The 13,656-nt window shown below is 42.9% G+C and overlaps 1 protein-coding gene across 4 annotated transcripts in view; it reads right to left on the reverse strand.

Annotated features, from left to right (window-relative positions):
• Window positions 1-228: 228 nt before the first annotated feature.
• Window positions 229-13,656, reverse strand: part of Prpsap2 (phosphoribosyl pyrophosphate synthetase associated protein 2) — a 34,067-nt gene continuing 20,639 nt past the window's right edge. For all 4 annotated transcript variants that reach the window (XM_021175813.2, XM_021175811.2, XM_021175812.2 and 1 more), the window contains 5 exons: window positions 11,868-11,923; window positions 7,746-7,894; window positions 5,833-5,903; window positions 1,997-2,143; window positions 229-877 (listed from right to left, as the gene is read on the reverse strand). In XM_021175813.2, the coding sequence (XP_021031472.1) occupies window positions 719-877; window positions 1,997-2,143; window positions 5,833-5,903; window positions 7,746-7,894; window positions 11,868-11,923 (582 nt within the window). In that variant the 3' untranslated portion in view covers window positions 229-718. The remainder of the gene's footprint in view (window positions 878-1,996; window positions 2,144-5,832; window positions 5,904-7,745; window positions 7,895-11,867; window positions 11,924-13,656) is intronic.

A 13,656-nucleotide genomic window follows, 5' to 3' on the forward strand; every position in this document is an offset into this window, starting at 1 on the left:
GGACTGCTGAGCCTCTGAGGCCATGAACCTTACTTCTATTTCAACTAAGTAACTTTGCATCAAGAACTTGCAGGGCTTCTGAGGACCTATAAGAACAACAACTGAAAAGCCTCACCAGATGAAGCACTGCACACACAGCTCAGGGGCTGAAAAGAAAAAGCAGCCAAGTAACTCAGGTTTTTAGTGGCTGTCTAGTCTAGCTACAGAACAACTATCCACATACAGAGGTTTAAAAAACAAACACAAGGTTTTATTCTTTTTTAGTTGCAGAAAATAAATACAGCCACACACTCTATATGCCCATTTATAAAAGCGTTCCTAAAAAGGTCACGTATTGGAACCAACAGTAGCTTTTTGATTCTAGGTAGTAGACAGCAGATCATTTTATTTAACTCATTTGAACAGTTGGATCAAGCAACTTTAAAAAAAGGCTGAGCTTAAAAATCTCACAAGTGTATTATTTAAAATGGTTACACTAAAAACGATCAGGTTTTAACTTCTTTCATTTCAGAGGAGGTCTTTCTGTTATAAAAATTACCCCTAAAACTCACAAAAACCTAAACCAACTAATAAAAAGCTGGTCCTTGTACCTTCACAGGAATCAATGAGGAAGATGTGGGAAAGGGAGGGTCACGTGTGTCTGGCTGGGCATGGGCCCTCCCAGCGTACACGCTAGGCTCCCACTTGACCTGTGGGAGTTCTACCATAGGAGAACTGTTCAGTCATCTAAGCCTATGTTTCTGAAAAGGTAGGACATGGACTCCCCGTTGTGAATTCGGCGGATGGCTTCTGAGAGGATCATGCTGATGTCCACAGTCTTGATCTTGGGGCACTGCAGCTTCTGGATCTCGTGTGGGATCGTGTTAGTGACCACCACCTGTGCATCACAAGAAATGAAAGCGTCAGATCCCGAGCAGCCTCAGGACTGGGGTATGACTCATGGCAGAGTGTACGGCTGGTGTATAAATGTCTAGGTTCAGGGCCAGAACTACAAACAAAGCAAATAGAACAGAACAGAGCAAAGCCAAATCTGGAAAACAGAAAAAAAAAAAAAAAAAAGCCAGCCAGTGTCATGGCTTCGTTTGAAAAACATACTGCAGCCTTGAGTCTCTGAGGCTCACCCTATGGGAGGCCTGCTGTCTCTCACAGCTTCTGTTTCCATTAGGAAAAGCTGCTCTAGCTTTAAGATCTGATAACCTCACTCATTAGAGCAGTTACAGCTGAAAAGACACTATTAATGCTGGGGACGCCCTGGAGAAACTGCAACCCGTTACTGCTGGTGGGGCTGCAGTTGGGTCTCTTCTTCATAGCCTCAGAGAAACCTAACTCCTGAAAATTGTCCTCTGACCTCTATATGAGAACTTAAATTCATATATACGCATAACACACACAAAATAATAGATGAAAATAAGTTTTAAAATATGTGAACACCTCAAGTTTCCATCAACTTAGGAAGAGTCAACATGTTGAAGCACATTTCGTTACAGACCACATATTGTATGTGACATGAGCACATGAATAAATCCAAAGAGAAAGCAAGCAAGGAGGGACTAGAAGGGAGTGTATAGTTACAGCTCACAGGGGATGTGTCCTCTTAAATCAGCTGGGTGCCCAGCATACAACTGGAGCATTCTAACCATCACTGTACCACACACTGGAGGTGGGAGACGAATACAGTATACAAGCCAGAACTGAATCTGGCCGAACCTCACTCAAATGGGAAAGCTACAGTGAATAAAATCAAACACAAGCATTTTTCATCCATTCTTTTTGTTTGTTTGTTTGTTTTAATTTTTTGAGACATGGTCTTACTCCATAGCCCAGATTAATGTTGAAATAATGACAAGATTCCTGTCTCAGCCTCTTCAGTGTGTGATTAGAGTCATGGGCTACCCTATTGGCTTGCATCTTTATTCTTAGTTAAAATGGACTTATACTCATTCCTGCTCTGCTGTTAAGGACTCAGACAGCCCACCCTGACCGCCAGCCCTACTACCTCATCAATGGCAGACTCTTCAATCAGCCGGGGAGCATCAGAAGATAACAAGCCGTGAGTGGCCATCACAAAGATCTTGTATGCACCTCTTTCCTTCAGGGTCTCTGCTGCAGCAAGAAAGCTATCCACATCATCAATAATGTCATCCTGTCAAATCAAAGACCATACAAAAGGCACATCAACACCTGTCTTATGTTGTTCAGGGTGTCCTGAATACCTGAGCAAGTGAGTCCCCCTCCTTAGTCTCCTGAGTAGCTGGGAATACACACCACCCCATACCACTCTGCTTAAGAAATGTCTTTGGAGGGGCTGGAGAGATGGCTCAGCGGTTAAGAGCACTGACTGCCCTTCCAAAGGTCCTGAGGTCAAATCCCAGCAACTACATGGTGGCTCACAACCATCTACAAGAGATCTGACGCCCTCTCCTGGTGTGTCTGAAGACAGCTACAATATACTTAGATATAATAATAAATCTTTAAAACTTCTCACTTATACATATTTATTTGTGTATGTGTGTGGGTGCATGAGTACCATAACCCATGTATGGAGTCTGTAAGAATAGTACAGTGAGGGGCTGGAGAGATGGCTCAGCAGTTAAGAGCACTTGATTGCTCTTCCAGAGGTCCTGAGTTCAATTCCCAGCAACCACATGGTGGCTCATAACCATCTGTAATGGGGATCTAATGCCCTCTTCTGCTGGGTCTGAAGACAGTGACAGTGTACTCACATACATTAAATAAATAAAAATTTTAAATTATAATGAAAGCTGAGCATGATGGTGCACACCTTTAATCCCAGAACTCAGAGGAACAGGCAGGCAGATCAAAACTCTATGTTCAAGGTCAGCCTGCTTTACAGCGTTCCAGGCTAGCCAGGACTATGTAGAGAGACCCTGTCTTTAGATCAAAAAAAAAAAAAAAAGCCGGGCGTGGTGGCGCACGCCTTTAATCCCAGCACTCGGGAGGCAGAGGCAGGTGGATTTCTGAGTTCGAGGCCAGCCTGGTCTACAAAGTGAGTTNGCAGAGGCAGGTGGATTTCTGAGTTCGAGGCCAGCCTGGTCTACAAAGTGAGTTCCAGGACAGTCAGGACTATACAGAGAAACCCTGTCTCGAAAAAAAAAAAAAAAAGTATAATGGACATCAGTCAGTTTGGCAATTCTTTTCTATTGAATTCTTTTGTTTATTTATTCTTATATTTATGTGTGTACTGTTTGTGTGTGTGTGTGTGTGTGGGTATGCCATAGCATGCATGTATTACTACTATACATAGAAGGTTTCTATGACACTGATGAAACACCATGACCAAAAACAATTTGGAAAGGAAAGGGTTTACTTCAGTTTCCAGTTCTACAACAAAGTCCATCACCGAGGGCTCAGGGCAGAAACCTGCAAGCAGGAGCTGAGGCAGAGGCCACAGAGGAGTGCTGCTCACCAGCTTGTTCCTTATGGCTTGCTCAGCCTGACCACCTGCCCCAGGATGGCACCACTAACAATGGACTGGGCCCTCTCACATTAAATCACTAATTAAGAAAATGCACCACAGGCTTGCACACAGGTTGTGGTTTCCTCTTCCAAAATGAGGCCAGCCTGTGTCAAGCTAACATAAAAACGAGCCAGCATGCAGTGGAACCGTGGTCAAGAGCCTGCAGGACCTCCTGCACAGTATCTCATGCTTCCTGTAAGCCTGTAACTACTCCAAAATAAAATGTTGGTTTTTACACGCTGAGTTTGTGCATGTGCGTGTGTCTGAGTACAGGTGGCCTCTGTGCAGTGACAAGCTCAGGTATCATTCCTCATGGTCCACCTTGTATGAGTCAGGGTCTGTCTGTGTGATGCTGCATGTGCTGACTCATGGCTTCTGGGACTCTGTCTCTGCCTGCTATCTCATCACAGGGAACTGAGATCACAGCTGCACTACCCAACTTGATGAGGGATCAAGGTCAGGTGCTCATGTTGTGAAATAAGCACTTACTGCTAGTGTGCACATGTGCCTGTGTGAAAGCGTGGGCACATATGCCCTAGGTGTATGTGGAGGTCAGAGGACAATCTGTGGCAGTCAGGTCTCTTCTTCGATTGTTCCAGAGACGCAGGTGATCAGGCTCGGTGACAAGCACCTTTACTTGCTGAACCTTCTCGGCTGATCTTTGTTTTTTAAGAATATCTAAGCAGATTCTAACACTACAGATGTGTAATCTCAGCTACTGAAGAGGCAGTAGCAGGAAGATTGTGAGCTGAAGTTCTGACTGAAGTGAAGAAAAAGTTTAAGACCAGCCTCAGAAACTCTGTCTCAAAATGAAGAGGGCTGGAGATGTGGCTCAATGATAGATACTTGCCTAGCACACACAGAGTTCGTGGGTTCAACATTTGTATTAGAGGAAAAAGAAAGCACAGCTCCACATAGAGAAGAAAGTCTGCAGTCACTGTGCTGAATCTGCACCTCCTGCCACTACCCTGTGTCCATGGAATAAACTAGCATGCAGCTTAACGCTGTGGGATGACACAGGAGATCCCTGAAAAGGGTACAAACAAAATCACCAGACAACAGTTAAAAACACAAGGTACCTATGATGGGGTGTGGGAGCCTGTTACAACACTTTCAAACCCAGTGACTCCAGCTATCCTTTAGAAACTCTTGTGCATGTGACACACCAGAAAACAGTATAAGGATGTTCAAAGCAGTGTTATTGGGAATTAAGAAAAATCAGAAACTGTCCAATATGAAGAACAGATGCATCAGCTGTACGGTATCCTAACATACTACCTAGTAGTGAGGACCAAAGCACAGCCTCCATTGCACTCCAAGAACACATGACACCACTAGGTGGGGATCAGCCACAACATGAACCAAAAGTCACTGTGTGCACAGACACACTCTTTATACAAACATTCAAGTCTTTATTTTTTTATAGATGTGTATGATTGTTTTGCCTGTGTAAAATGGATCCCTTAGAAGTAGAGTTACAGGGCTGGAGAGATGGCTCAGCGGGTAAGAGCACTGACTGCTGTTCTTCCGAAGGTCCTGAGTTCAAATCCCAGCAACCACATGGTGGCTCACAAGCATCTGTAATGAGATCTGATGCCCTCTTCTGGAGCATTTGAAGACAGCTACAAGTGCATTTACATATAATAAATAAATAAATCTTGAAGAAGGAGGAGGAGGAGGAGGAATTGGAGTTGGAGTTGTTACAGGCAGTTTTAAGACTATGTGGTTGTTGGGAACCAAATTTGGGTCCTCTGCAGGAATAGCAAATGCTTTTAATCAATGAGCAACCTCTCCAACCCCAATGCCCAAATGTCTTTTACATTTAAAAGCAGCACTCTTGGTAGACAGTAAAGTTCAGTAATGTCATGAATGGAAGACTCTTAGGCTATGATAGCCTCTGGTGGGCTTGGCCCTGGCTCTCTCCCCAGGGGAGCAGTGAGCTGCAGCTGCCTGATACATTCTTCAGTGTTTCATTTAGTATACATGTATGAATGATGTGAGTTTTGGGTTTTGTGATGTTAGGGACCAAATCCAAGGCCTTACTGAACTACAACCCTAACTGCCAATCTGTTTAAAACTATAATCAACTTTGTCCTTCATTTTAACCATAAAAAACAACTTCCTAGAATATGAAAACCAGCAGCTGTGTCTTATTCTCATAATTATATAGAAATGACTTTTTTTCTTAAACCATTAATTTTTCTGTTTGGGGCCAAAGTTAACATCTAGCATAAGGCACCAACCAACCGCCATGATACTTAGCCCGGCCACACGAACCCCCCGTAGTCTTCATGCACTCCGTTACAGGTAAGTCAACAGAGCAACAGTGGTAACAATAAAGGAGAACTACATACCACGATGATGGCGATTCTTCCTCCGACATCACCAACAACTGTGATTGGGGGCTTCTCTTTAGGGATCAGCACTGGTCAGGATGAAACACACACCTCAGTGCCATGCTCAAAGGTGGAACAAAGACTTACAAGGCTTTAAGTAGTTAATGTTGCCAGTCATGGTGGCACGTGCCTTTACTTCCAGCGCTCAGGAGGCAGACACAAATGTTATCTCTGGGTTTGAGGTCAGACTGGTCTAGATAGTGAGTTCCAGGACAGCCAGGGCTACACAGAGAAACCCTGTTTCAAAACAAATACAAACAAAACAAAACACCCCCAAAACAAACAAACAAAAAACCCCAAAAAGAACCCAAAACAACAACAAGAATTTAATGTTTTATTTAAAACAAAACAAAATAAAACAAAACCTTCCCAGTACTTAGAAGAGGAAGGAACTTCCTCAATTATGATGGATAACTATAAAATTATCAGGTGACATGATGCCCAACAGTGTTGCCTAGAAAGAGGAACCAGTCAAGGACATCCCATGTACCACTCTAGCCCGAATGGCATTGGGTATGTGAGCCAAGAAAAGAACAAAGGCATCAGGATCAGAAGGGGAGCCAAGCAGACCACTTAGCAGGACAGAAAGACAGGTGTGTATTCTGACTTTATTTATTGGCATTCTACGTTTTCTTTTTTGTTTTGTTTTGTTTTGTTTTCAAGACAGGGTTTTTCTGTATAGCCCTGGCTGTCCTGGAACTCACTCTGTTTTGTTTTGTTTTTTTTTTAATTTTGTTTTGTTTTGTTTTTTGAGACAGGGTTTCTCTGTGTAGCCCTGGCTGTCCTGGAACTCACTCTGTAGACCAGGCTGGCCTCAAACTCAGAAATCCGCCTGCCTCTGCCTCCCAAGCGCTGGGATTAAAGGCGTGCGCCACCACTGCCCAGCCACGTTTTCTTTTGATGTAAGCAGTTTTGAGTATTTAGAGAGCAGCAGTTAGCCATGCAGAAATGCACCCAAAAGAATAAAATACTTAGAAATACATTTAACATTAATTGGTTAGGCCTTACCCTATGCTAAATACATAAAACCTGTCCAGCACTTTGCATTCCATATAACATAATGCTGACCAGCTTTGTGCATAAATAAACTTCCTGCTTATGCCAGCAAGCTCTGAGATACATGCACTGAACAGATGCATGCAGCTTCCAGAGGTAATGCACCTGAATCCAAATAGCTGATCATTTTCCTAGTCTTTGGGCCCCATGACTCAAAGGCTAACAGCTATTTTAATTCAACCAGGAAGGGAATTATCAGCTTTTGCCAACTCAAAAAGTTAAGAGAGGATAGATAGGACGATGCTACACATGGGTAAAATATCAAATGAGGACCAAGTTTGGGTTCTTAGTTCCTATGTTAAACAAACAAACAAACAAACAAACAAACAAAAACTTGGGTGTAGTTCTGTGTTTGTAACCCCAGGCTAGAGAGATCCCCGGTACTTGCTGCACATCCAGTCTGGATAACAGATGAGCTGCAGGTCAGTGAGAGACCATGTCTCAAAAACAAACGAAAAGACAAAAAGACTGAGAAAAATACCTAACATGGACCTTGGACCTCTGACGTGCATGTGTGTCTGAAAACATGCATGAGTGTGTATGTGAACACACACACACACCAAAGAGAATCCATGGGCTGCAGAGGTGGCTCTGTGATTAAGAGCACTTGCTACTCTTCCAAAGGACCTGAGTTTGGTTCCTAGTACCAATATCAGATGGCTCACAATATCCTGGGATTCCAGCTCTAGGGGATCTGACATCATCTTCTGTCATCTGTGAGTATTTGCACACATGTGGCATACACATAAAAACAAAATATAATTAATTCAAGTAGCTCAGAGAACAGTGGCAAAGAGGTGCTTGTGGATACTTACTAGGGATCTCCAGGCTGGGGTGGATGGCAGCTACACTCCTGACCATTGGTGGGGAATGCCGGCCATCCACCAAGTCAGACTCAGCATCCTGTGCTTCTCCATGGATCACTGCGATTCCCAGACGTAGACGCTCTGCAAAAGATTGTGCCCTGAAAAGAACATTAGAAACAAATCAAAACCGGGAGGCAGCCTGCCAATGTTTGGGCAAGACACAAAAGAACAGAAGCAAGATGTTTCTCCCAAAGGAGTAATTACAAAGGACAATGACCAGCACCTTTAATCACAGCACTTCAGAGGCAGGTGGATCTTAAGGCCAGCCTGGTCTACAGATTGAGTTCTAGGATAGCCAGGGTTACACAGAAAAACAAACCAACAAAAAAACCTTAAACTAAACCCAAACAACCAAACTAACAAACTAAAACCCAAAACAAAGCAAAAAAACAACAAAATCAAGAACAAAAGAGAATGACCACTTTAGATTCAGGAAGACTGAGTATGGAGCCCACAGATGAGCATCTATCTCTCCTCAGCCAATCAGAACCCAAGTTCTGATTAAGGACTCTTCTTGCAGCCTCAAGTCCCCTTTTTTGCAGTTGCTAATACTATTTTTGAGACTTCTCTGAGAACCAAGCATGTGAAACAATGACCATTAAAGACTCATTAAAGTATTACATATTAACTTTTTAAAGCTTTATGAAGGCATAATGGGACTCCAAGCACACAACTTCACAACCTCTGAGAGATCTTTATACATTCATCAGATTCATGCTCTCCAAATAATTTCTTCTAATGTGGCAAATACATGTCCATACTGGCATCAACTCACTGATGACAATAAACTGTTCTACTAGCATCAAGTAAAATCTTTGGCCCTTTACAACTTCTCCTTTTGGCTCTGACAACTACCCCTCACCTTTCTGGCAAGAAGATGAATGTCCTCCACGCATGCTGATTACAGTGTGCCTTTAGTGTCCTGTGTTTTTTTTTTTCACTCAATGTGTTGTGGTGATTCAGCCAAGTTATAGTCTACCAGTATATGAATATATCGCTGTTTATCTATTTACTTATTGATGAAAAACCAAATTATTTCCATTTCTTCCTTTTTAATTACTAAGAATTTTATTTTTAATTATATGTTCAGATGTGTCTGTTGTGGGTATATGAACATTTGTGCAGAAGCCCAAGAAGGAGTCAGATCCTGGAACTGTCCTCTCTGAGTATCTGGTTGTGACAACTAACACTGGTGCTGGATTTGAGACAGGGACTCACTATATAGACGAGGCTGCCCTGAAACTCATAGAAATCTTTCTGCTTCCCAAGTGCTGAGATTAAAGGTGTCCATCCAGCACGTATGGATCTTTTATTTACAAGGTTACTTACTGAAGTGAATATACCCTATATAAGTGATCAAGCCATCCTTGCATCCACATCCACTCTTAGCGGTTCTTAGCTGAGCCATCTAGAACCTCAGTGCTGTCTGAATCCGAGGAAAAGGACAGATGCTGCCATCTTGTTCTAGAGCTGGGGGACAGCATCAGTTTTCACCACTGGGAAGTCAGATCTGTTGTTTACAGATCTTTGATTAAAAAGTTCCCTTCTATTCTTGGTTTTACTTAAGCTAGATTGTCAAATCTTTGAGTCACGTAATCACGTGGCTTCTCTTTCGTGTTCCTCAACATGGTGACTGACATTCATAGACCTTTAACCTCAGGTTCCAGTGATAAGCCCAAAGGGCACTGTGGTCATCTTTATGCACTGTTCATTCAGTTTGCTAACAAGTTCCTTTAGAACTTTACTTCTTTGTTCACTGGGATATCAGCTATGGGGTAAAGAAGGCCTCAGGAAAGGGGAATGTATCTGCTGATGCTTTATAAGGCTAGCATTTGCTCTCTCATGGTGTGACAGAATTCACCATTACAATCTAGACCTAGCTGGATGTGGTAGCTCATGTACACCATCGCAGTACTGGGAGGCTGAAGCAAGAGGAATGTTTTAAGTTCAAGGATAGTGTAGGATACAGAGAAGGGCCCTGCCCCTCACCCCCAATAAAGAATGGATACAGTTTATATGACTTAAACCATTAACACAGTTTTCCTTTTGCCTGCATGTATGTCTGTGTACCACCAGTGCAGTGCCTGGACCAGGAAAAGGACATCAGATTCCCTGGAATTGTAGTTAGGGATGATTCTTAGACACCTCTTCTGTATTTTATTTTATTTTATTTAATATTTACTTATTTAATTTTATGTGCATGAGTGTTTTGTCTACAGTATGTATGTGTACATGTGTGCTTGCTGCTCATAGAGGCCAGCAGAGGATTTTTATGAGCTGACACCTGGGAATAAAACCCAGGTCCTCTAGAAAAGCAGCCAGTGGTCCAACTTACATCATTTTAAACTCAAGACTTGCTTTACAGCACAGAATGTCCATTGTACAGCCTGGAGGCCGGCTGACCTGGTACTTAGCGGCCTTCCTCATGCTGTCTGTTTTGCTGATTACTGACAGAGGAGGAATGAGAATACTGACCATCCCTGAGGCTAGCCTTTCTCCTCATAGCTTACAGTTCATAATGATTACAGTCACTGCACACGCTGAAGAAGTGACCTTTTCTCATCAGGAAAAAAACCTTCTTTATTCTTTGGAATGAATGTTCATTGAACCAGTTTGTCAGATATAAACCCAGCCCCTTCAGTTTTCTTTTAAAGAATCAGTTTCCCATGCTATGTTACTGTCATAATTTGCTTTCTGTTGTTACAAATAAGACCAAGTCCAAAACCAAGTTGGGGAGGAAAAGCTTTATGTGGCTTACATTTCCTGATCACAGACCAGCAGTAGGAGAAGCCAAGACAGGAACTCAAGCAGAGACCTCAGAGGAATCAGAGGAATGCTGCTTACTGCTCTGCTCCCCATACCTTGCTCATGCTGATATATACGTGTGTGTGTGTGTGTGTGTGTATTTATTTATTTATTTATTGGTTTTTCGACACAGGGTTTCTCTGTGTAGCCCTGGCTGTCCTGGAACTCACTCTGTAGACCAGGCTGGCCTCGAACTCAGAAATCTGCCTGTCTCTGCCTCCCAAGTGCTGGGATTAAAGGCATGCACCACCACTGCCCGGCTTACCTTTACTGTCCGGCATGGTAGTCCACACACCCTTACTCTTAACACTCCAGAGGCAGAGGCAGGTGGGTCTCTGTGAGTTTGAGGCCCGGCAAGTCTACAAATTGAGTTCCAGAACAGCCAGGGCAACATACAAAGAAACCCCGTCTTGGAAAACAACAACAAAACCCAAAACTACTTATTTATTTAGCATAGGGTGGAGGAGTATTCCAGAGGTCAGAGAACAACTAATGAGAGTTGGTTCTCTTTCTATCATATGGGTCTCAGGGATTAAACTCAGGTCAAGCTTGGCAGCAAATGCCTTTACCCTCAGAGATATCTTTCTTTGAGGAGGACTTTACTGACAGGTCTGGACTAACAGTGGATACACTAGGTCAGTCCTCCTTGGATGGGATGACTCTGGCTGGTTAAGAAATATGACAGGGGCTGGACAGCACAGCAGTTAAGAGTACACTGACTTGGGGCTGGAGAGATGGCTCAGTGGTTAAAAGCAGTGACTGCTCTTCCAGAGGTCCTGAGTTCAGTTCCCAGCAACCACATGGTGGCTCACAACCATCTGGCATGGGATCCAATGCTCTCTTCTGGTGTGTCTGAAGACAGCTACAGTGTACTCATATAAATAATAAATAAATAAAACTTTAAAAAAAAAAAAGAAAAGAAAAAAAAAAAAAAAAAGACTGCACTCACTGTCCTTCCAGAGGCCCTGAGTTTAATTCCCAGCAACCACGTGGTGGCTTACACTCAGGGATCTGATGCCCTCTTCTGGCATGCAGGTGTATATGCAGACTGAGCACTCATTCATAAAATAAATAAGTCTTAAAAAAAAGAAGAAAGAAATATGACTGGCATTGGAGAAACTGAGATTGGAGAAAAAAAGAACAAACTAAAATATCTAACACTAGAGTTGACAGGATAATACTAAGTTAGTCCATGGAAGAAAAGTGAGGGGCATCAGGGGAACCATTGCAGCCCAATCTATACAGTCAGGACACAGTCCCACCTACCTCTTGGCTGAGGCTGGAGACTTGGCCACGATGACTGCATTCCTATAATCTGGGATCTGTGACAGACAAAAGGCCTGGGATTACTACTTTATCGCTAAGAGACTATTTCATCAACCAACACACATGAATGTTCTAACACATTAAAAATTGTCGGGGCTGGAGAGATGGCTCAGCGGTTAGAGCACCAACTGCTCTGCCAAAGGTCCTGAGTTCAAATCCTAGCAACCACATGGTGGCTCACAACCATCTGTAATGAGATCTGACTCCCTCTTCTGGTGTGTCTGAAGACAGCTACAGTGTACTTAGATATAATAATAAATCTTTAAAAAAAAAATAAAATGTCCAGTGAAAACCATGTATATCAAGTACTAGCACGCAGCATGCCACGTAAAAAAAAAAAAAAAGAAAAATTGTCATTTGACTTAAAGTTTCAGCAAAAAAAAAAAAAAAGTTAAGGTTTAGAGAGCTGGCTCAGCAGTTAAGAGCACTGACTGCTGCTCTTCCAGAGGCCCTGCGTTCAATTCCCAGCAACCACATGGTGGCTCACAACCATCTGTAATGGGATCTGATGCCCTCTTCTGGACTGTCTGAAGACAGCTACAGTGTACTTATAAATAAATAAATCTTAAAAAAAAAGAAAAAGTTCAAAGCAAAATCTTCCTTTGGAAAATAAAGATGAAAATGTTCTCAACATGAGTATTTTTACCTATATAGAAAACCCAGTGATGTAGAACACGTGCTCTTCTAAAGAGTCAGCAGAGAGAACGGAGATGCGGCTCAGTCACTAAGCTGATGGCTGCAGAAGTGTGATGAGCTGAGCTTGCCCACCCCTCACCCACAGAAAAGCTGAGTATGGCAGCCTGTGTTTGTAACCCCAGCACTGGGAGTGGTGCTTGGGGGGGGGGGGTGATTATAAAAGGTAGAGTTAGGCAGATCCCTAAAGCACACTGGCCAGGCAATCTAGCTTATTAATGATCTCCATGTTCAGTGAGAGACCTCAAAAAGCAAGGAACAAAAAACTAACAGAAGCAAACCAGGTGTGATGTGTATGCCTTGTAATCCCAATTGTCTAGGAGGCTGGTGTGACTTTGTTTCAATAAATAAAGACTTTTCATGAATCCCACATCAAATGTAATTTCACAATAGAAAGATATCCAGTGAGCCAGAATCCAAGTTAATGTCATATTCTAAAATATTGTGGTTCAAAGACGTAACAAATACACTGCAGTTACTCCATGCTGAGGAAAGCCATTTGTGAAAGGAAAGTTAGCTTACTGCTCTTAATAAAAGGGCTTAAGAGCCCTTTAAACAAACGAAGTGACAGTTGTGTTTTTCCTACATGTATGTCTATGTACCATGCTTATGCCTGGTACTGCAGAGGTCAGAAGGCACCATGTCACCCAGAACTAGAGGTACAGACTATTGTGAGCCACCTTTGTGGATGCTGGGAAGAGGATGCCGTGCTCTTAACCTGTGAACTCTCTCTAGTCCCAACACTGAATCTTTTTTTACATATATATTTTTAATTAGGTATTTTCCTCATTTACATTTCCAATGCTATCCCAAAAGTCCCCCATACTCTCCCCCCCACACCCCTACCCACCCACTCCCACTTTTTGGCCCTGGTGTTCCCCTGTACTGACGCATATAAAGTTTGCAAGTCCAATGGGCCTCTCTTTCCAGTGATGGCAGACTAGGCCATCTTTTGATACATATGCAGCTAGAGTCAAGAGCTCCGGGGGTACCAGTTAGTTCATCATGTTGTTCCACCTATAGGGTTGCAGATCCC

The sequence above is a fragment of the Mus caroli genome, chromosome 11 (genome assembly GCF_900094665.2).
Source record: "Mus caroli chromosome 11, CAROLI_EIJ_v1.1, whole genome shotgun sequence".
NCBI classification, from domain to species: domain Eukaryota; kingdom Metazoa; phylum Chordata; class Mammalia; order Rodentia; family Muridae; genus Mus; species Mus caroli.